The following is a 23,902-nucleotide window of genomic DNA, read 5'->3' on the forward strand; positions in this document are numbered from 1 at the left end:
TTTATCTCTGTATTGCTGGTTCCATTTTGGCTGATATTAATAGCAGCTGAATAATTACCACAGGGATACGCAGCAGCTGACTGCAAGTGAATGAATGTGCAGTCTCACAAAATTTCCAGCTACAGAAATTCCTGTGCTAAGGCTCCTACTGTATATGACACCAACCTGAATGACCAGAGCACAGAAGTATGGCATAGCCAGGACCCTACTATACCTTGCTATACCTAACAGAGTCCTCTTTCTGATCAGCAACGAAATGAGATAGCCAGGTAATGTGAAGTGTGTTCACTCATGCCGTCCAGAAGATACAGAAATCCACTCCCTTGAGCTAAAACTTTACAAAATGCAAACTACCTAGGGAAAAGGTTTCTTCTGAACTGATGGCACCTCCCAGCGTGCAGCCTGGCATACCAGGCTGAGGCTAATGACACCACGGTTTGCAGAGAACTAACTGATGAAGAAAAAAATAAAGATTTTTCACATTGATATGATAAACACTATAATGAGTATACTTTTCCACAAAACCAGCATACAACTTTTGCACTACTGGACAGCAACCGAAATTAATGAGTCATACCACATGTACTGAAATGCCTGTTAAAGCTGGTCTTGTAAGCAGGTAAGCATGATTTCAAGAAGTGTGTAACCGCATTTTATTTTAAAGGACAGTTTCTGAATGTGAAAATGTACAACGCACTAGGGTACCTGGCCTCCCAGCAGAACAAGTCTCCTTGGTGTTTGAAAAATAAAAGGACTATTTGTAAACATCAAAGTTTGAAATCAACTGTATGAAAATACAGAGTCAGTAAGCTTACCCCAGAAGGTTATAGAAGGATGCAAAGTGTAAAATACTGCATTTTTAAATAAGTAAACTGTATAACTTGTTCAGGCTAGGGGACACTGCCACTAAACAGAAGCCTTTACTGTTGATACTTTTCACCAGGAATGCCATAATATCTTTTGAGGGAAGTTCCCACTCTTCCTTCTACCATTTGTATATTTTCTGAGTGATATCAAGGCTGACAGATGAATATTTATTGTTGGCAAATCCAACGAACTTCAGCAAAACAATAAACTTCAACAAAAAGCTCACATGAATTCTGCACTTGGGTTAGGTTTAGCAATTATTAATAACCTATTATGTTTAAGAAATGCTGTTTCTAGTTCAAAAAATGTTAAATACAGGAAAAGATCCAGCATCTGAGACTGTCAGCTGGCTCACTACTGGAAATTACTATTCTGAAGAGTTCAGACATCATTAAAGGTGAGAATAATACAACATAGTCATGTTCCTTTCCCTTTCTTTTTCTCCTGTCCTCTATATTAAGTCAGAAATCAGAGAAGGATATGACCTCACAGGCAACCTACTTTCCTCTTCTGCCAATGCAGACTCATTCTCTATGATACTATCCATTTGTGAGAGCTTTTCAAAGCCTGTCTTTAAAATATTCTGATGGTTTTTCCTTTGTTAATTTTGATATATTATTTTACAGCCTAACAGCTCTCTCTTAGTAAGGTTTTCCTGATAGTCAGCCTGAAGCTTTCTCTCATAATTCATTCCCTTAGCTGTAAATTTCTTTATTCAGATTCAGTTCTATTTATGCCACACCAGACTGCACCAATCTTCTGTTATTATAATGTTATGTTTTGAGCTAAAGTCTAATTTTTTCTTTCAATTATTTCTCTTACTGAAAGGCAAAGTCTTATACTGAAGTAAGTACCTACAGTACAAATTATTTTTGCCCCAAAATATGTTTGCAAATTTCTGAGGCTTATCTTATTTTATTTTCTGCGTGTTTTCATAAGCCTTCATAAAAAAGAAACACCGTCTTTTTGTTTTCCTTGATATTTATACTGCCTACTTATTCATTACTACCCCTGAAGTTTATTAAGGATGCTTGCTTTCTCTTCCAGACTAGTGAAGATATTAAGAAAATACACAACTCTACACTATGCAAAAAATACTATAATAGGACAATCTGGCCTCTTCATACTTTTAATACCTTGAGTTTACTTGGCTTATTCTTCCACTCCCTGTAACCCATTCCTATCAAAACTACTTAAATAAGTTTTGTAGAACTACATTTATCTTCCTAATATATGTTATTTGTAAGTCTGGGACTACTACTTAGTCTTAGTTCAACTCTCCTCTTGAGGGTATATGATGTCTCAGCATTTTTCCATTTTACTGTAACATCAAATTAGACTTTAATCTTAAGTATTGCAGTTATGGCCTGACATTTACACAGTCCCCTCCTCCCTCCCTTTTTACACTTTCTATTGAGTTGTTAAATGTAATTCACAATTATATTTGGAAATTCACACCATCACTGCAAAAAGTAAAAAAAAATTTAAAGTGTCATTTTTCTGCCACTGCAACTGCACATAAAGCTTGCCATTTCTTTAAGGAATAATCAAAATGAATCAAATGTCTAGAATTCCAAACAATGAAGGCGAAATTCTTCCTCAAAACCACAGTCAATTCACAGTTACTCATGGCTCATCCAAGTTGCCCGCTTTGTATTGACCCAGACTGACTATAGCAGACATAACTGCTTTGGATGCAATGCTGTGCAAACACGTGGACAAGGCCACATCCAAAGTCGCACCTGGCCTGAGAAGCCCCCCTGGAACAGGGGCACACAATACAACCAGCTGAACAGATCTGAGCCAGCTTAATGGAAAACAGACCACCTGGGCTGACTCTGCGTACAGACACTTTATTATTTCCATGCCTTAACTTTTAACATGCCCCACCACACCTGAATTACCAGTATCCAAAACCCCGTTATTGCAATAGAGGAAAGTTCCCTGATACTGAACTGATGATAAATCAAGTAAATAAACCATTCAGTGATAATAATTTTCCCCTTTCCCGCTTCTTTGTGTCCTGTTATCCCATTCCTTCTTATAGGAAAACCACAGGTAGAATAAGCACTCGATTCAGTATGTACTTCATCACTGCACTGGGAGTCTTTGTCAAGTTCTCTAATATGTAGCTGAATGGACTTTATCTGCACTGGAAATGCCACTGCCACAAATACAACAGTGGGGTGTCATTTACTGTAATGCTGCCAACTGAGTAAGTTCTAAGAGATAAGCAGTACTTCTTTTTAGTCCCATTCCTCTAACCCTAAATTTAAGGAAAAAAATGTCCTAATGTAATGAATTATAAACAGAAGAAATTAAATTAAATAATGCTTTGCAAACACTTACAGGCCATAAATCTGTGGAGCAATTTCCAGTCGGTTCAGATGCATGTACAGCTCAATATCATGTTTCTTCAGCAGATGATCCTGAATTTGGTTTACCTTTGCTACAATAGCAATAGATGGGCCTAAGTCCTGTGGCCTTGCAAATGGCATAGGTGTAATCATCACATCTTTCTCCTGTAGACACAGAAAACAGGGGAAAGAAAAGAACATCCCATAAAGCCTCATTGTCTACAGGGATTGTCTACAAGAGATTTGTTTTGTTGTAATCATTGGCTTCCAAAGAAACATAAAAATATTAATAATTTGTTTCTTTTCCAGCAAAAGAGTAATGTCAAGCATCCAATTCTGTGGAAGGTATTGTGGGATTCCCCTTCCCAGGCGTGCCAAGGTTCATCCCCTCGTTCTGCGCATCAATTTTTATGTGTGTGCTTTACTTTTCATGCTCTGACAAAATGTTGACAGCTTTAGTTTAGCTTTAATATCAGCAGGCTGAGTCATTCCAGAGCAAAACAGAAGAATGGTAACTTAGTAGAGAATATATGCCCTCAGAGGACAGTAAATTGCATACCAAATAGGAAATAACTTATTTTTGAACAATCCTTTCTGAACAGGCTTCCCAGAAAATCTGGTGGCTGTACCTCAAAATCTATGCAACTTTGATAAAGCATCAGAAAACTTTTAAAACAAAAAAGAAATAGAACAGTGAGATGAAGCTGATGGTTAGAAGGTAGTTGGTTGGACCTAAAGGTTGTGCAAACTATGTCATGATCTAGAACATGACACACACCGAGTGAACACAGAGGAAGAAAACTACTGAAGTATTAGCACCCTTGAACCTGATAATGCTTTAAATTTCTTCTTCCTGCAAAAGAGTGAAGTATTATTGAAAAAGACACAGAACGCTAGAAAGAAATGCAGCAAGTAATGAACCGCACTGAATAGGAAACATGTAAAAAGGAGGATGAGAAATAAAAAAGAACAAGTCAAACCTATCAAGAGAAAGATTGGGGAAAGGGAAATGGAGAATTAGGCTGTCAGGAACAATGTTAAAGTTATAAAAGAGGGAAAATTGGAACAGTAAGAAGAGAAGATTTTGCAATGACTTTGTTATAATCTGTCATTATGGCTCTCTGACCTGAAAGCTTCATTTTAGAAGATAGTTATTGTTTTTTCTACCCTTTTGCCCAGTATATTGATAAAGAAGCATTATCAAGGTCAAAGGGTAAATAATTTCAGAAGACTTCATTACAGCTTAAACTGTTGAAAGACAAATTGACTTGGTTCAATACAGTAAAAAGCACATTATTTTTAAAATTCAATAACAAAGAAAGGATTTTTTTGTTGTATAAACTATCCCCAAGGTTGTTTCCTATGGTTATAGTGCCTCTTCAACCCCATTCTCTCTGTATAAGCATTTTAAGAGGAAGGAAGAGAAGTACCCACATTTTTCAGTCATTTACAACATGGTTTAACATTCAAGTGGGCAGCAAAAACTTAATAATTTCTAACAAAAAGCCTATTTTTTATGCTGATATCCTTTGCTTGAAATATTTTTTCTTAATTATTCCACTTCTGTACTGCAGAAAATATGGTATGATGCTAGCAGTGATTTCAGGTAAAATGTTTCTATTTAAAGAACTGATTGATTATAAATTGTACCTTAAAATCTGCTTAATTGTTGCTTTGCTATGGCAATTGCAGCAAAGGGACTGATCTATTACAGTGCAGTGGTTTTGCCATGCTTTTGTGGTACCAAGACATATTCATTTAAGATGCCCTAGCAAATGGCTTGACAAAAGCTCCCTCAGACTGTCAAATAAAGTTCACTGAAATGGCATCCTTTCATTCAAAATCTTTTCTGTTCTACCAAACAGAAATTTAAAATAAACAGCTAGCATCTTAGGGGCTAATAAGCAATGTCATTGCTTACTTAAACACTAAAATTCTTCACAGCTGCAGGTACGTTAAGAAAGGATATTTCTCCTACCTCCTTTTCTAATTTTCCATTAACTTCTTTATCACCAAATTGGGCAGTCTTCTTTTTATCCTGATTTTTGTTTCTCCATTGTATGGCTATTTCCTATTGTTGTTTCGGACCCATTTCATTGTTTTCTTGGTCATGTGCTAGAATGCAAAATACTGAAAAAGGGTATCCACTAATCTCCTTCTAATCTATACACAAACCCACTCCTAAAGTACGGTATGATATGGTAACATTGCCTTAATGTTAAATGCCAGTCTATAGTAATTTTTTTCATGTACATATCAATTTATCTTTGAAACTAACCATAACAGTCTGTAACTCTCTATATTCCTAGACTGTGCATGGTCCATCAGTTGGCACACATCTGGGGTATGAACTGTATTCTTGTTCATTCAATGTGAGTTTAACTTCAGCTTGACCACTGCATGCACTCAACTCTGACGACTCAAAAGTTCTGTATTTTTAAACTTTCCTTGATTATAGGCATAGATTCTTGTATAGAAATCTCAATATTAGAATCTTTCTACTTATTTGAACTTGTAATATGAGAAGACTAGCTAGTTACTCAGATTAGCCTTTATATCATTAGTTGTTTGTGCGTTTAAAGCCATCTTTATGAAATTAGAAGGCAGACCCTTAAACACCAGCTCAAGCGTCAAGAGATTCTAAGTATCAAAACTAATGCAAGCTTTCTCTTACGGAGGAGTGCCAAAACTGGAGTTATTTGTCACTTTGAGCATTTGTGCACCTTGGCATAATGCAGCACTGACACATTGCTGTCAGACTGACTGACTATCAACATGGTTAAGTGCATCAAATAATATATGCTGGCTTGCCATTTTTAAAAGCATGAGATAAGTAAATGGTATCCATCAAAATGCGGTTCATGAGCATCTCAGAAATTCACCCCATTAATAGAAATCTTCAAAGCATGACAGAATCTGTGGGGACAGCAGTTGCAATCAATAATCAATGCCTTGACTGTCCATGCCTCCCGATTTGGTGCATTCCACCAAGAAACTCAGTGGATGACTAGAGTGCATGTGATAGGTCTGTTGTCTCCTCTCACACAATTTGGTTGAGAAAATGACAATACATTTAGTCAGTTGAAATTGCTCCAAAATATCACATCAGTTGGTGTGAAAGAAACAGCCCAAACAGAAAGATGCTCAAATAAACTAGTACAACTAGGCCGCCAAAATGTTTAACTAGAAGTGACTCACAGTGCCTGTGCCTAAAGCACAGAAGCCAAGTGGACAACATGATACTGTGCCCCTGCCCATACTCAGTATATATTAAGTTGCCAGATGAGAAAAAACACCTGTTTTCTTTTTGTGAGCTTCTAAGTCTTGGAAAAAAATTAAGTGCATGGGTTTAGTCATCTACTGCTAACACGAAATGTAAGTGATCAATCCTAAAGGGATGCAGTTCACAATAAAAAGACAAAAAGAGGGATGGCTCAGAGATATGATATACTGTTTACAGGAGAGCATCAGATTCACCTCTAAGAACAGTTTAAATGTGGGTACCAGTGAAATGAAGCTGAAAAATTCAGATCAAGCATTAGGAACAGAGTCACTAAATCCTGCCACAAAACATTACCTACCACAACATGAACTGGAATGGCTGGCAGTCGATACTAATACAATTTATATATTCATGCATTTAGGAAACAAATGCTACAGCAGTAAAGAGAGGCTAGGACATAGTACAAGTATAAACCATGGACAGATTTCTCTCATTAACCACTAGGGAATGGAGTAGCTGGAGAAGCTCCTCTAATGGCAATTGGGAGTAATGGAACCAACTGTTAGAGGCTATAAAATGTAACATGTCTCTCAGAGCACATGCTTTCATTGCTTCCTTTGTGAAGATTCAGACTTTATTATGTAGCTTACCCTCAAAGTCATGACTGTAAAAGGCATACGTACAAGAAAGGATTATTAAAGATTATACATGTTTGCAAAGAACAAGAACAAACAACTAGATATTAATCCATGCGCTTTGCATTGTTAATTTTTTATGCCACGAAAGGACTGGAAAGGGCAATGTAAACTTTCACCTTCTACCCAAGCACTGCAAATCTGTAAGCAGACCTAGTTATTTCCCAGAATAAAATTCAACCTCAGACTTTACCACCTCTGTCACAGAAATTGGAACATTCAAATGCATTTGAATATACTGAATTCTGAAAAGCTACACTCAGAGAAACATGTCTCAGCTTTGTTGTTGGAATAAAAGTGACTATGTAATAAGTTCATAAAATTTGTATCTCATATGCTTTATCCTTAGTTACTGAGAACTATGTAAGAACCCAAATCCAAATAGTAATTTATAACTGTAGATAGCTTAGGCCAAGATGCCAGTGCTCCATGTCTAATAAAATATATACACAGATACATTTAAAGAAAATAGAAGCTTTTAAGTGAGTCTTGGGTGAACACCTTTTCCCTCAACAGACAAGAAAAAAACACCTCTCAAACTAGTACTCCCTAATTACAGTTTGCAAATATAGGTTTTGGTGCACACATGTGGAAATGCAAACCCAACCAATTTCTTACTGATTTTTTGTTAACTCTACATACCCACCCCACGGTCTATGTGAAAAATGCTGAAGTGAATCAAGCTGGAACTAAGTTTGGAGGACAACTCTTTTACGATATAATACACCGAAAGTCTTGGCAATACCTGTAACACAGCTATGTTTTTCTAGAGCCTTCTACATACACTCCATTACACAAATCATTTTTCAGTATTAAAAAAAAGACAGAAATGTAAACAGGGAAAGAGACAGGAAAAAATATTCAAAGGAAATCTTGATCAATTGACTGAGGGAATTGTCCCTCATGCCATGCATGAAAAACAGTTACAGGCAAGGACTAGATAGTCCCTGGAAGGTCCCTGCAAAGAAGCAACATACTAAATACAGTGGTGTCTGTATAGCTACACAGGATATCTGAGGGCACAGACATTCCCTCTGTTTGAATACCCTGAGGTCAAGAAGAAATAAAGTAAGGAAATGGAGTGATGAAGTCAGGGGAAGATTTACCCTGCCCTTTGATGGACAGGCTATGATTAAAGTTTTGGTTTCACAGCAAATTGTTTATATTGTAAACAGCTGAAAACAATTCAAGCCTCAATTAATTTAAACACTGCCTATATACTTTTATTTAACATGACATTTGCACAGGTTTTGGGCACACAGATGTGCCTATGACAGGCATTCTTTCGAATGCTACCCAAGAACATCACTCATAGATTGGTGAATCTGTGTTTGCACATTTGGCTTTTGATTACCAAGTGATCTTTCAACAGATAGAAACTCTCAGCTGGAAGACTTTCCACACATGCTTATGACCAAGTTCTGAAGAACCTCTAAAGAATGTAAACTTGCTTGAACCTGCTTTAACCAAGTTGTTTAAGAGAAGATGCCTTATTAGCTTCAAATTATTTGAATCATATTAAAAATCACCTTTGCTTAAAAATACAATAAAAACATTTTAGAGCAATATTTACCTTCTGACTGTCATGTTCAAAAGTTGAAAACCAATGTTCTGCAGTTTTCATAAGACATGTGAACATTGCACTGAAGGGGAAAAAACCAGAAACTTGGTGTTAAATAATGTATTGCAAATAAGAGCAAACTAAACGTAAAGGAAGTTGTTAACACTTACTAGGCATCATGTTCCAGATACTCAGGATTCAAAAGAACTTTCATTTCCTCACTGAAAAAGGCAACAGTGAACAATCCAAATGTGAATGTTTATTTTTGGTCAGTGTTCTGCATGTACTATTATGTATTTATAAGCCAACTTTCATATAAAGTGCAAATGAGAAAACTAGCCTTTTTAATTAAAAAGAGCAACTCCACTGAACAAATGAAGTCTTTCCTTTTTACAAAGATCAAAACCAAATTAGCTGCCTTGTCTGCACTACAATGAAGTAACCATCTAATTATTCCAAATAACAAATTACTGAATGTCACAATGTATTATTTGAATATGCTTGATCTAGAATAATTGATTGCTGCACAATCTATCACTGTTTGTCCCAAACAAAAAAAATATGGTTACTGGTCAAATATGCAGTATCAAAACATTAATTTATTTTGTTTTAATAGCCTGTATTTTTATTGTACTTTAACAGCAATTAATCAGTGACAGCACCCCTTTTCCATCTACTTTGCTGCTTAGCTCTACTTTTTCAGTGGGGATGGAACAGAATGCTGTGCATAACACATGGTTATTTTAAGTTACTTAGCACTGAAGAGCATCTTCTAGGTAGTTTCAGGATATCTAAGGACAGACTTTGAATAAAAACACACACTTGTAAATAATCTCCATCCTTATGCTTAACTGCCTTTGGACAATCACGTTGAGGCGTGCTAACAGAGGTTACATTATATAGTACATGTAATTAAATTGGCTTTTATTCACTGCTGAACTCCAAAAGAGAGTGCAAAAAGACAGATGAAAAGAAATGACTTAAATATCACAAGAGATACAAGAAGGCAACTTTTTTTTTTTTTAAAAAAAGTTTTACATATAGGGAAAGAAAAAAAGCACCTGAATCTGGTTGTCAGACAATCATGTGTGATGTAATATTTTATATATATGTGTATGATTACACGCGCACACATACACACACACACAGTTTGAGTGAAATAGAGAATCAATAGGTAAACTTAATGTTACTACCAAGTCAAAAGATAGTCAGATATTGCAGCTACAACATTGCAGGTGATGAAAGAAATATCAATCACAACAATCTGTCTACATTGATTTTTTTTTCCTTTAAGATATGAGGAAAAGAGAGTTGGTAACATGTTCTATGACTATAGTTCTCTAATCTGCCTCCAACCTGCAATGACAAAAACTAAACCATTTCTGGCAATAAGAATGAGGTGAAGCGGTAGGTAGTTATGTAAGCTTTTCGATTAAGGTTTTCCTTAGGTTTCTTGTCTCCCCTTTTTTTGCCAGCTGTTATCTGTGAAGGGGCCAATGTCTACACTTTTAATTCCCCTTTCAGAAGCTGTAGTAGGGAAGATGAAATAAGGACATTCTCATCAAAGCATAAGGATGCAACAATTTCTGACATCAATTTATCAATTATAAACAAAGAATTAAGGAAGACATGTTTCTAAGTTCTAGTCCAGCCAACTTACTTTTTTATGAAAGCAGATTTTTAATACTATACAAATAAAATACAATGCTTGCCTTGGTTGTGCAGCTTCACTGGCATGTGAAAAAGCTTGGTGGTCACAATGCAGGATAAAGACAATGGGAGCTAAAAGTTCATGCATACCCTAAACACAAAAGGAAGCAAAAGTATAGTAAGATTTTCCAGTCATATAATTGTTCCTAATGCATATCATCAGGCAGCCAGCAATATTAGGTGAAGACTAACTAAAAGCATGAACATTTACATTCTTAACAGAATGGTTTCATAATCAATGGCTTTTATCTTAAATTCTGATTAAATCCAAGTGTTTATTCTTCTATAAAATACAGAAGCAAGTTATTGTCCCTTTTTTGAACACAACAGACAACAAATTGGCAATGGTAGGCAACGCTGCACCTGGCAGTTTACTCCAAGATCTAAATTCATAAATATGAATTTTATTTATGATAATTACAATCATGTTCCACAGTACAAAGATCTGCAATAGGGACAAATTACAAAATTTTGAATTATTTTTTTATTTGATAATGTTCCAAACCCATAGATAAAAGCATAACAATAGCCTTCAGAGGAGACAAGGGCAGCTATCTGGGAAATTGTGGTGAGGCACTGGAACAGGTTGCCCAGAGAAGCTGTGGCTGCCCCATCCCTGGAAGTGTTCAAGGCCAGGTTGGATGGGGCTTTGAGCAACCTGGTCTAGTGGAAGGTGTCCCTGCCCATAGCAGGGGGGTTGGAACTAGATGATCTTTAAGGGCCCTTCCAACCCAAACCACTCTATGATTCTATGATTCCTATGGACATGAGAAATCAAATGAGTTGTTTGGGTTTTGTTTTTTTCATTTAATTTGTTATGTCAATATTAAAAATAAACTTATACTAACACAACGCATAGGAGACTGTTCCATTACAGACTATTACTTACATATGCAATCTATATTAAGATACAGAAAAAATACAGAAACATGCAGGCATCAGAACAGAAAAAAACTGGTGGATAGTCGAGGACTTGGGCCAGCATTAGAGGCATGGCTGGGCTACCCAGGCCAGTTATTGGTGTTTTTACCCGGAGCTCATCAGGAACAAAAAAGGAGTCTTGATTTGCCTTGATTCACCTGGGGCTTGTCAATTTGTTACCAGGAGCAGAAGCAACCGCTTCAGGAAACAAACAATCCAGTTGGCAAGCAGCTACACACTGGCAGGTAAAACTATAGCCTGCAGAATGAAACCTCATCTTCAGCAGATATTCAGCCCCTTCCCTCAGATTAGATCAGGGAAAAGGAGGATTTGGCGTAACATGACTGGGGAATTCGGTTGTGTCAGGGCAGTTGGGCTTCCAGTGGTAGACTAGGACGGCAGGTAGGAACTATGCAAGCTACACGGGCTGGGGGTCACCCATACGAAAGAAGTGAGGGGAGCCCTTTGGTGGTGGAAGGGATGTGAGATGAAGGGTGGAGACCTGTCTGGCTGCCTCTGGACACAGGGATCACTCCAAGGGGAGGGAACTCCTGAGCTCAGCCCAAACCCACCAACTACAGCTGGGGCTTGGTGCCAGGCACCCAGGCTACCCGTGCCGGGTCTTGCTCTGGGTGAAGTCCTTGCCCGGCTGTAGGAGGAAGGAAGAGCGTGCTGCCAGCAGTGCTGCCGTTCAAAGCTGCAACTACGTCACCAAGTGGAGCCTCAGTCCCAACCGCAGGTGACTGCTCTGGGCAGACAGGGTGCCAGGAAGACCATCTTGTCTATCCTGTTGGCAGAAAGAGCACTGGGGCTGGCCCATCAAGCTCGCAGGCATTTCAGGCTGCTGTCGGTAGTCAGATGGCGGGTCCCCAGACAGGAGCTGTTCTACTTTTAGGCTTGCAGTTCCAAGCTAGGAAGCCTCTCCACTTGCTTTTCCAGCCCTTTCAGTGATGGACAGACGTGAGCAACGGAAGACTTGCCTGTGCGGCTACCCTGCTGCTTTGCTGGTATATCAGTTGATATTCCATGTAGCATTTGAGGAGTATTCAATATCAGTGAGTTAGCTTATCAGCTTCATATGTATAAAACAGATCCACTAACTACTAAAAACCTTCAACTGTTACTGGAAATAATAGGGTGTTCCTTAAGTGGTCCAAGCTGAGCAGAGAGGTAGATGTGGAAGCCCTCTCTAGATCATTATCTATTTCGAGTGTGCTCAGAGGCATGTTAGTGAATCTTATCTGTTTGTAAGAGGAAATTCCAATACCTAGCAGCGCTGAAGGAAAAAAAAGAGGTTTGGAAATTTCTCTGTGTGCTATCAACTGAAATCCTAGGAAATTTAATTTTAATTTCTCCAGGACTGAGATGACTTATAACCTCAACTGTAGGGTTGCAGCAATAGCAGTCAGTTGACTGGGAAAAGCTAAAGACAGTGACACTACTGAAGTTTGGATGTTTTCTTTCTCTTCCTACTTCTGAACTTTTAGGGACTACTTTGAAAGATGAAGACTAAATAGAAATTCAGTTAGGAAAAAAAAAAGATTAAACCTAATGTAGCCACTAGATTTCAGGAACTGACGTAAAATTCCCAGACACAACAACGTGGGTTAGATTACAAATTGACAGCTTTAGATTTCTCAGAGTCTTATGGTCATACCAAGAGGGAAAGGAGTAAGACAGACAGGGAGATAGGTCCAGGATTAGACAACAAATATAAGTGGCAAAAATATTTAAATAAACTGTAGATAACCTGGGTTGTACTTTCATACATACTCACAGCCCTTGGTTAATTAACAGCTCCATGTCTAATCTTTTATTCGCCCTGATATACTAACATGAAATAAGAGAAATGGAAATGCCAAAAACTTGACTGTCTAATAAAACTACCACCTAAGCTGTAAACATATAAGCTGAAGAAAAAGAAAGAGGACATAAAATAAGAATTAGTTATAAAAGATGAAAGCACATCATACATTCTTCCAACATAATAATCTATCAACTTTATAATAAAGTAGAATCATAATGTGGCTGCCCACATATAACAAAACCAAAACAAACAGATGATTAAATATCAGGATTTCAAAAAGATACCTCTGATCTTTCAGTTACAAGAGTACTTCAAATGTTTAGAGATTTTTAGCTTGGCAAGAAAAGCCACCAGTGTAATATGCATACACATATTTTTTCAATGATGCAGTTTACTAAAACTCTTTAGTGCTAATAAATAAGTTGACAGAGCTCAGATAATTTTATGACACTTCCCAGCTACAACAAAATATTGATTTCATAATACAGCCTATGGTTTAGAAAGAAAACCAGAAATATAGCATTTCTACAATGAAAAGTGAATCAATGCATTTCAAAATTGTATTGACTTCTCTAAGGGCAATCAAATCATCAGCGAACAATAGCTAGCCTAGTGATTTAGCTTAATCATCACTATTTGTTTTCAGTGTAACTAGGACCAGAATTTTGGCACCAGTCTTACAGAAGAATGCTAAGAGTAATTTTTACATATCCTTAAATACAATATACTATTCTCTTTAGATTTTATATTTACAGCTGCTATTTAAAAATTCAACAATCCCTGTGAGGATTCTGTCTTTAAAATCTGTAATACAGCTTCACAACTTTCTACTCCATTTGACTAGGGACAGAAATATCTTTTTCCTCATCAAATAAAATGTTACTTCATGCTGGTCAAAAACCCACAAACCCCACTACAAAGACAACTTTCATGCATATATGCATATTAAACAAACATTATTGATTGCTTCTTGTAAGACTATATGCTGATGCTATGTAATAGTTTCAATAAAATGTTGTAAACTTCAGATACACTTTATTTACATTTATAAGCATGCAAATTGTCAAGGATCTATAACTTTTTCCAAATATTTTGAAAGAGAAACATTGGGTCCTGTACAGAGGCTGACAGACAGAAGTATAAGTTTTCATTTATTGGCCAATTGTTATAATTCCAATAGCAAATGTAACTCTTGTATGTGGTCATACAAACGAGACAGAGGAATTCTCACAGAGAACAACAGGATCAGTCCCATGATGGATACTGAATATGAAGACAAACTCCTTAATTTGGACTTTGTATTCAGGTCACTGTAGAAGGAGCAGCTTGGAGGTGATCTGTTATTGATGAATTAATAGTAACCATTACTTTCAAGAAAGTATGCTAGGCTTTGATGTAGTGGAAATTATGGGAAGTGGGGCTTAAGTCAATGGTAAAAACAGAACCAATAAAAATAGTAGGACAGGAAGATTGACTGCAACATAGGTATTTGCTAAAAGAGGGAAAAAAACATACCCTGTCACCACCACATACCCTATTTCCTATTAGCTAATTCAGAGAAGGATACTGATGGACATGAAAGAAATGTTATCTAAAAAGAGAGGGACATCGGGACAAAAAAGCAGGATTGTTACTCATAAGTTAACAGGAGCATTAATTTAAACAAACAAACAAACAAACCCACCCTTTTAAAATGAGGTAAGAAAAAAGAAAAACTCCTAATAAAAGTGACACATGTCCACAACAAGAGAGGAAAACCACAATTATTTGCTATTTTGTGGACTTGGCGCAGCACCATGAGACTTGGGTGATATACTGAACACACTTCAGAGAGATTAAATCAACAGTTTTTCATGATCAAAATTTATTTGATTTTCTGCACTTCACCTCTCCCCTTAGTCCTGTGGCAACCCCTTCCTGGAATTACTGCACTACTGATGCACACCAGTTGAAAACAGAGGTAAAGAAGTTTTCTTTGTCAACAGCCTGTAGGCTCGCAAAATTGAACCTGTTCTTTTATCTGCCTATGTTCATTTAGCCCACCAAGCAGTCTTTATTAAAGCTGAGGCATCAGGCAGTCAAAGTTCATTAATACCATTTATATAATCTCTGCAGTTTCAATTAACTCAGCAAGACATTCTACTACATGATAACAGTCTCATTAATTCAATAAAATCCCATAACTATTAACAATATGGTCTATGTTAAACGGGGTGTCACCTAGTAGAAAATAATAGCTTTAACAGCTTGTGATGAAACTCAGGGCTTTTTTTTTAAATTTGATCTGGCTAAATATTCCATCCTTATGCAGAAAGGTATTATTTCTTCGTAAGGAATCAAGAGGATTTTAAATATGAGCAGAGGGTAATTAAGTCCTTTTAAGACATATCAAAGAGTAAAATAATACTTCTTATTCAATAAATGATAGACTAAATTAGCTGGAATGTGTTCTTCCATTTTCCCATCATCAGTACTCTGGCCTATATTCACTAGAAAGGGGAGGCTGAATACTGCCAAAGTGTTTTCTTTAGCAGTGCCCTTCAAAATACAGCTCACAAATCTCATTTTTTCTTGTTCTCATGCAAGACTATTCCTTGCTCACAGTCTGTCAAACATGAGAAATAACCAACTGATAGAGATTTCATATGTTTGATAACTATAAATTTGATTTTTGATATACTTTGTAAGACAGTTCTTCAGAAGTAACTGTTCCTTTAACTCATATGTGTCGTTTTTTTCGAGAAACACCACTAATTTCCTGGCTTGAGGACTGAGTGGTCACAGACCATGCATGAAAGCATACAGTGCCTTATAAAAATCTTCACATTTTCTGAACCTCTGTATTTTTGTCATGAAAAAATTTCTGTCTACCTAAAGTTTGCTGCTCTACAGTTTATCCTTTGCCCATGGACACAGAGTATCCCTTAGTTTGTCAGTCTCTACTTTACAGTTAATAGCCTGAAGAAACAAATAAAATACACTTGCGTTGATACTCTGCATATTGGTCTTGCTATATTAATTTAGTATCAAGCTTGTACTCACTTCAAAACCTTCAGAACAAATGTTAAATTAATTTAGCCTGCATCCATATAGATGCACCGTTAGCGCAGCTTTAAGGGTCTTTTTACCATTTTATCAAAAATGGTTTGAGCAGGCTCTCCTTTAGGTAACACTATAAAAGTGGTATTTGTAGCACCCTTATCCTTCAGTCAAGAGCATTTGTCAGCTGCATTATATTTGGATGCTACAGGGTTAGATAAAGGATCTATTTGCTAACATACCGCATGGCTTTAGCATTTTGAGGAAGAACTTAAAATATTACGTAAAACTTAAAATAGTAAACTTTGCCTAAATTTCATAAGTCACTATGTCTTTTGTTTATTCAGCACCATTTTTAATCCTGCTGCATACTTTCTTTCTTTATCTAAACAGAGAAAGCCCTTCTTTTTATTTTCTTTCTTAACCAACACTGAAGAAAAAGATGTTTATAAAGAAATTTGAAGTTAGATAACTTAGCAACCTTAAAGAAAACAATTTGAGGGACTCTTATGAGGAAAAAGCATATGTTATTCAATGAGCTTACTTTTCTTACTATCCAGTTGACAAGCCGCTCTTCGATTACTTTAGCATTATGATACAACTTCAGATACAAAAGAACTACATTATTGTCAAACCGTATAGAAAATGTTGAGTCAATGAATGCCACCTGTACAGTATTTTCATTACCTGTTTATAAAGTAACTGCTCATTTTCTCTGGCATAGCAGAAGAGAACATCTGTAAGAATTTTCCTCACATTCTCTTGCTGGAAGTACTGCATTTCAGGAAAGCTGAAATTGAAGAAATACAGCAAAATTAAACAATATAGCGCACAGAATCTCAATTGCTGGTCTTCTAGAAATGGTTTTAGGTAGGACAGCACCTCCCTTGGCTGCTTTCCCACTGCTCTGCAAGAATAAGAACACTTCTAAAGACTTGTTACATTTGTTTTGCAACAAAAATTCTGAATCATGTTTAATATACATCAGTCCGCTACTGATATGATGATAGATATGATATGATGATATCATCAGTTATATTTAAATAAGTAATCCCTTCTAATATTATCAAAACTAGAGATCTGCAAGAATGAAATGCAATGGCAGATTGTTTTAATCATCAGCTTCTTACAAACAGCCAATCCACTAAAAATGAATGACTTGGAGCATCTAATCAAAATAAAATGATGTACCATATGAGTATGTTCCTGCCTAAACAATCAGGCTCCTTTGCTCCTCCATGTCATGAAAACAAGTTGAACTGAAGCACAATGAAAGGAGACAGAATGAGAGGCAATGGCTGAAGCAAAGATCTACCCTCTCCTTCCTGTTATCTATTGATTAATTTGATTCAGGTACTGGAAAAATCAGCACTGAAGATCAAATCTCCATAGAGAAAAAACATACTTTATATGACATGCCTTCATTTTTTTAATCTGTGTTAGGTTGGCAACTGTAACTGGATCATCGGTCTGCCCTGCAGTTTCACAAACAGTGCTTATCCCTGCTCTTCATTTTTCTCAAGACAAAAGTTGGACAAAGGAAGAGTACAAGAGCTACAATATGTTAAAGAAGTTTGTAACATTTCCAGTTCTAAACTGGAGTAAAATGGAAGAAAGAAGAGTATGTCAGAAGAACCACATACAGAAGGGTTCAAAATTTCACGAACATTTTAAAAATTATTAGCATTTTAATGACAAGATTATTAAAATATCTCATAATTGACATGAAAACCAGTATCCTAAGCTCCAATGTATCTTACTGGCATCTTTTGTGATGCAACATAATTAGGCGTTCCACTGTCTTTAGTAGCTGTCTCAAATAAACTTTACAATTATGAAACCATTTGATACTCTGGCAGGGCAAATATCCTTTAAATGAAACAGTATGATGTGGACCTAGTGTGAGAGTAAGTGAAAAAAGTTTCTGGGAAAATCCTGTTATATATGTATAATCCAGGAAAATGTAAATATTTACAATCTGTAACTATTCTGAAGCAACTCTCACCTGTGCATCCTGTTCCTTGACTGTTGGAGGTAGGAAATAAAGTGGTTATGTAGGACGTACTGTAATGGGTAAGTGCACAAACAAAAGTGTTTTCATGCTTACTGAAGAAGTAACTAGATGGCAAAAAATGTTTCATAAAGCAACCACTCCAAACCACATCCAGCTATATGGAGCAATAACAAATAAAACCAAAAATCTGGAAAGGTAGAATACTAAAAAGAAAGGAAAAGGTAAAGTTGGACAAAGGAAAACAGAAGGGTACTTAAAAAGACAACAATGCTAGGCCTCAGGCTAGATTGCTGAAATAAAGGCTACAGTATTGTCAGTTTGTAAATGAATTCACATGGATTGCAGATAAGTTTTCCTCAAGCAAATTTTGTTTTTCCTGCTTCCCAGGTCTGAGCTAGGAAGCTAAACTTTAGACCAGTTACATTACGGCTGTTGTAAAGCCTGTCACAGAGAAACAATATAGGGAATTATAATAAATTACTTCAGATAAAACTGTTAGCGTTAATAATTACTGTAGTCATCTCACAGAGGTGGTGACAGGTAAGCACAGAAACGTAACTAATTAAGGCTAGAAAGATGCTTTGAAATCCTTGGATGAAGGACCTGAATCAAGAGCCAAGGCAGAGAAGACACTGTGGCTTAAACACAGCAATGCTGAAGCCCTGAGAAAGGCATTGGGATGAGGGGTGTAACGTTTTCCTGGCACCTGGTGGGGGTAATGGTAGACCAACATTTGGAAACTTGTATGCACTTGTACTAATCATATTACTGTAAAGGAAGGACACAGCTGAGACCAAAAGTGCATTACAGCAGATGGTAATCGACATAATTTAGGGGTTTGAAGAGATTATTTCTGAAGGACTGTTATTCAGGCCTGCCCTATGAAGTTTAGGAAAAGAAGACTAACAAAGAAAACTCAAAAATACACAGAGATATCTGTGAGAATCTAGTAATACCAGAGATTGTGACAGAAAGGATAATAACGAACTCAGGAATAAGCTGGCTGAAGTATTAATTATAGTAAATGTAAATACAAGAGATCATGAGGGAACTATCAGTTCAGGATGGATTTTTATGCAGAATGTCATTTTATGATTAAGGCACTGTTTTAGAAATACAGTATCCTCAGATCAGGCAAGGTAAGAATACTTTTCATCAACACTATAATATTACATTTAATTACATTTCTGAGAAAGACTGCGTAAGGACATGGGAATTTTGCTCGCCTTTTTTACAACTGCTACAATTCAAAAATGGCACACTGAAGTCCCTGCTTTCTGAAAGTGAAGACCAGCATGAGTCAGTTGTCATCTTTTCAAAGATTTCTCTAGCCCATTTAGGGGCCCCTACACCAGAGGCAGCCAGACTTTGACACAGAAGAAACTTAGGCTGGCAACCAAATAAAAGAATGCACAAATACTTTATGAAACAAATTTGGTGGCAGACAGAAACGAGGCTCTTAACCACAGCCACAGAGTGACCATCTTTTCTTTCATGTACAGATTCTATCCCCTGCCATTCCCCAACTCTGTTACTCAGCTGGAATGAGGAAAGCTACTAAACCAGAAAAAATGGAAGATGCTCTCGCAACTGCAAAGGTTTGGTAAAGAATAATAACTGCTCCCCCGTAGCTCACTTTTGTTTTGAAAAGGAATAGACTGGTGTATAAAGGTAGCTCTCCCTTCCAGTAGTCCTCCTCTTACACAGAAACTAGGTTTTGTCTCCTGTGTTCATACTGAATGGATTGCTTTTCTTCCCATTTCTTCTATATGCTTAGGAAGGATGTTGCTGCCTAATGCCTTCTCCACTACCTTTTTTATGGGTGGGTTTTTTTTTTTTATTTGGGAGATGGAGAGTTTGAAACAGCAGCACCCACCACTACTCATCTTCACGCAGCTTCCATTGTCCTAAACTGTGATTTTTACTCCTGAAGCAGAAATTAGGTAGACCAATATATAAAAATACTACTACAAAAGAAAAGAAATCCACTTGATTAGTCTACTGGGAAGGCCCCATAAGCATTTTGTTTCCTTAAAATACTGGAAGGAGAAAGAGGGTAATCAAATCTAGCCATTTACAATCCTAGATGTACAAGGTGATGCCAGCAAGTAGACCAGTATTTTGGTTTGACTGGTAGCTAGATGCCCTTTCATCTGCCGATCTGCTGATTTCCATTTCTGCAGAATATTTTTAAAAATTCTTCTTTATCACTTACCTTCTTAATCACTACAAAATAAATCAGCATTGTCGCTTGGTACATCTTTTGAATGACAGTAATTAATCATTGCATTCTTAAGTCTGTTATGAGTTACTATGGTGCTAGTTCACACACACCTTCCTTTCTTAGTAGAATAATAGAATGCAGTATTATAGTCATAACTTGGTTGGTACTGCTATCTACATTTAAAGTAAGGCTTTTACTTGGATTATAGTAAGCCTCCTTTACCCTTCATCCACCCCCATTTTTAAAAGCTTCTCGCTTGAGATAGAAAGAGGTGGTGTTTGGTTCCAGCTCAAAAGTACATGTTTCTAGACAGCTGAAGGAAAATCCATTCTGAAACTCTCAACTACTGTAAAAAATGTCAGGTGATTAATTAGAAATGTTGATCACTAATGAGTTAGGACTAACTTAACAAAATCCTTCTCTACTTCCCTTGTAAATATTGGAAGTTCTTACTATGCATCAGGCAAAAAATTATATTTAGACATTATGGCTTGGATTACTCTCACCTGACTTTAGGTGACTACAGTTTAGTTAGGTACGGGTGAGCTAGAAGCCTTTTATAATTACAGAACTACAGAAGATTCTCTACACCATGATTTATCAGACCTATATTAGTCATTAACTTTAGGAAGAGATGATTTGTGCCCTCAAATTCTTCAGGCACATAGTCTGTAAAGAATGAGTAGTCCAGTTGTGAGCATCTATGTTTTACAAATCTAATTATTAGGTGAGATAAGGATTCACAAAATGCATACGAACACACACACACACACAAACTTTATCACAGTTCCCTTTAGGTAACAGAATTCTGAAATTTAAAACAATTTAAACCAATACCAATTTTAAAAGCATATTTCTACCCACTTCTCCCATCTATTATTACTACACTTCAGAGAATTATAATAAAAACATAATAGAGGAAATTTTTTACTGCTTTGATAGATGGGACTCTGGTTTGCTACTCTCTGTGCAGTTAGCGTCACTCTCTACAGCATTATTTACTTGATGCTGTTGGATGATGAAGTACTGAACTCAATGACAAAGAATATAAAAATGTTCATTAAATAAGAAACAGAAGCTAGAAGGTAATGACTATGGTAACTGAATATAATATTCAATTATTTTAACCTTTAATGAAAAGCATTGTAAATTAATGACAAATTTTTAAATTGTAACTCCAGGAATTTATTTAAAGAATGAAAATTAAAAGGACAACATTAAAGAGAGGGTACTTGCATTCCAAAGCCAAGGAATGTAGAACTTTCTGCTTCTTACATTAATGATAGTTTACAAAGAGATACATATGTATACATAAAATGCACACTGTTTTATGATTAGGCAAACAACAGGTGTACACATAAATGCATGTAGTTTATCAAATAAATTCATGTTACTTTGACAAATTTTGCTCCTTCATTGTTTGCCTTATTTTGATATTGATGACACATAATGTATGCTGCTATTGTTTCAAGTAGACATTATTTTCCATAAATACATAAATGGAAATTTCTTTAGTCACTATTACTGATATTAGTGAATATTACTCACTCTGCCATTTGCCAGAGTGACAGCCTGGACTTTCTCTCTCTCTCTCTCTCTTTCTCTCTCTCTCTTTAGGTAACAGTCTTACATCCAACATAACCTCCCTACAACTTTTCATTCTCCAATTATAGTTTAGATACGTATATATTTTAATCTTAGAACATCCTGAACTGTTTCCTTTAACAAACAAAAAATACCATCTGTTGTGAGAATGCACATGAAAGCATACTCAGATTTTAATTATACATCTCATGGCAAAATGCATTCAAGAATGGGTCTAGGGATGGACATATAAAATATTGCAAAACCAGACAGCAATGATTTCTTCTGCATGACTTCGTTTCTGTAAATGAAAATGTGTGAGCTTGGGATTTGTAACATCTATGACTATCATCACTTTTTTCAAGTTATAAGGAAAAATATTTGCAATACAGTAAAATTTCACATTGTAGCAAACCACTAATTGAATTTAATTAGATTTATCCATCAGTCAATGCTTCCACTCTGAAAAGAAATGTTTTCAGGAACTGAGTGTTCTAACTCAAACAAGTTCCTAAACAGGAATGACCTAAGGGCCAAGAAGATGAAAACATAATCACAGTAATATTAGGACAAATTTTAAAAGGCATATGTGACAAATAACACTAGAAAAGTGATAAATAAAAAAAGAAATGCTTAACTTCTCTAGATGAATGACATTTCCCTTACTAATTACAAACTGCTTTTTTTTAATTATTGATTGAATAAGTGTTAAGAATTAAAGAAAGTCATCTGTTCAATCTTGTATTATGATCATAATTTAGTCAAAAGACCTTTCAGTTTCTTTTACCGCCTCTTTGCTTCATAAGGAAAACTCTACTTTAAATTTCATATAGCAATACATTTCTTAATATCTTAATTTAGAAGAGCTTTTCTTCAATGATACCAATAAATCTCCAGGGTTTAATGTTTAACTCCATTTTCTTGTTTTTTACTCCAAGAAAGCTGTATTTTTATATATTTAATATATGTTTTTACACATTTGTGTACAACAATCCTGACTCTTCCACTAACCAAAATCAAGAAAACACAATATAATGTATACCACATGAAAATGCAGAACCTAAATTTATATATATATATATATATATATTTAAAGATCTACATACGTTCTTGTCACATCTTGTTCAATCATTGCTCGAAGCTCTTTATCCTGGAAAAATTTATTCCAAAGACTCTGAAAGAAGGAAAAATAATTGCATGAAACAGAGACTTCGACTAATACTTAAGGCTTATATACTACGTCAGCAAAGTACTTTACAAATATTAACTAATTAATCCTCAACATTCCTGGTAGATAGGTATATCAATATTTTATAAGTGAAAAAGAACGCTGGTGACCAGCCCAACTGAGAAAGTCAGTTTAGATCAGAGATGAAAACATTTGGGTTCCTGGATCCTTGTTCTAGGCTCATTCCATTTGCTCACTGGATAGCTGCAGGTCTGTGAGTTACTTGTAAGAGGTCTAGCAAGAATATTTAGAAAGGTAGAGTAAATTCAAACTTACCAGAACCAGCAGCTCAACTGAAAAAAATTCAGTAGTTCACTCACAGAAAAAGGTCTGTATCACCGTACTGTACTACATTTCTCCTATGAGTGTAGGGACCCTAACTGGAAGCTGCTATAACTTCCAGACTGAGAAATTGTTTGGAAGTAAGCTAGTTTGTCGTAGTGGAGGCAAAATCGAACAAGTAATGTATGATGATCAAATACCTATTATGAAAATGTCATCATTCTAATGGTACACATACACAGTGCAGATCAAGACTGGCCATTCTAAGAAAGTTCATATATGGAAAAGCAGCGTATTTAAAGCTCACTGTCACCTCATAAAAAAAAAATTAAATAAAAGAGTCTGAAGTAGGTTTAGCTGCTTCTATATCTGTGCTGATGACCATTTCCA

General features: G+C 36.1%; 1 protein-coding gene across 3 annotated transcripts in view; it reads right to left on the reverse strand.

The window, feature by feature from the left end:
- TBC1D5 (TBC1 domain family member 5) overlaps positions 1 to 23,902 on the reverse strand; it is a 325,080-nt gene that overhangs the window by 121,683 nt on the left and 179,495 nt on the right. For all 3 annotated transcript variants that reach the window (XM_075051907.1, XM_075051919.1, XM_075051928.1), the window contains 6 exons: positions 23,109 to 23,176; positions 16,868 to 16,970; positions 10,416 to 10,504; positions 8,874 to 8,924; positions 8,716 to 8,785; positions 3,217 to 3,389 (listed from right to left, as the gene is read on the reverse strand). In XM_075051907.1, the coding sequence (XP_074908008.1) occupies positions 3,217 to 3,389; positions 8,716 to 8,785; positions 8,874 to 8,924; positions 10,416 to 10,504; positions 16,868 to 16,970; positions 23,109 to 23,176 (554 nt within the window). The remainder of the gene's footprint in view (positions 1 to 3,216; positions 3,390 to 8,715; positions 8,786 to 8,873; positions 8,925 to 10,415; positions 10,505 to 16,867; positions 16,971 to 23,108; positions 23,177 to 23,902) is intronic.

Source organism: Buteo buteo, chromosome 2, assembly GCF_964188355.1.
Source record: "Buteo buteo chromosome 2, bButBut1.hap1.1, whole genome shotgun sequence".
Lineage (NCBI taxonomy): Eukaryota > Metazoa > Chordata > Aves > Accipitriformes > Accipitridae > Buteo > Buteo buteo.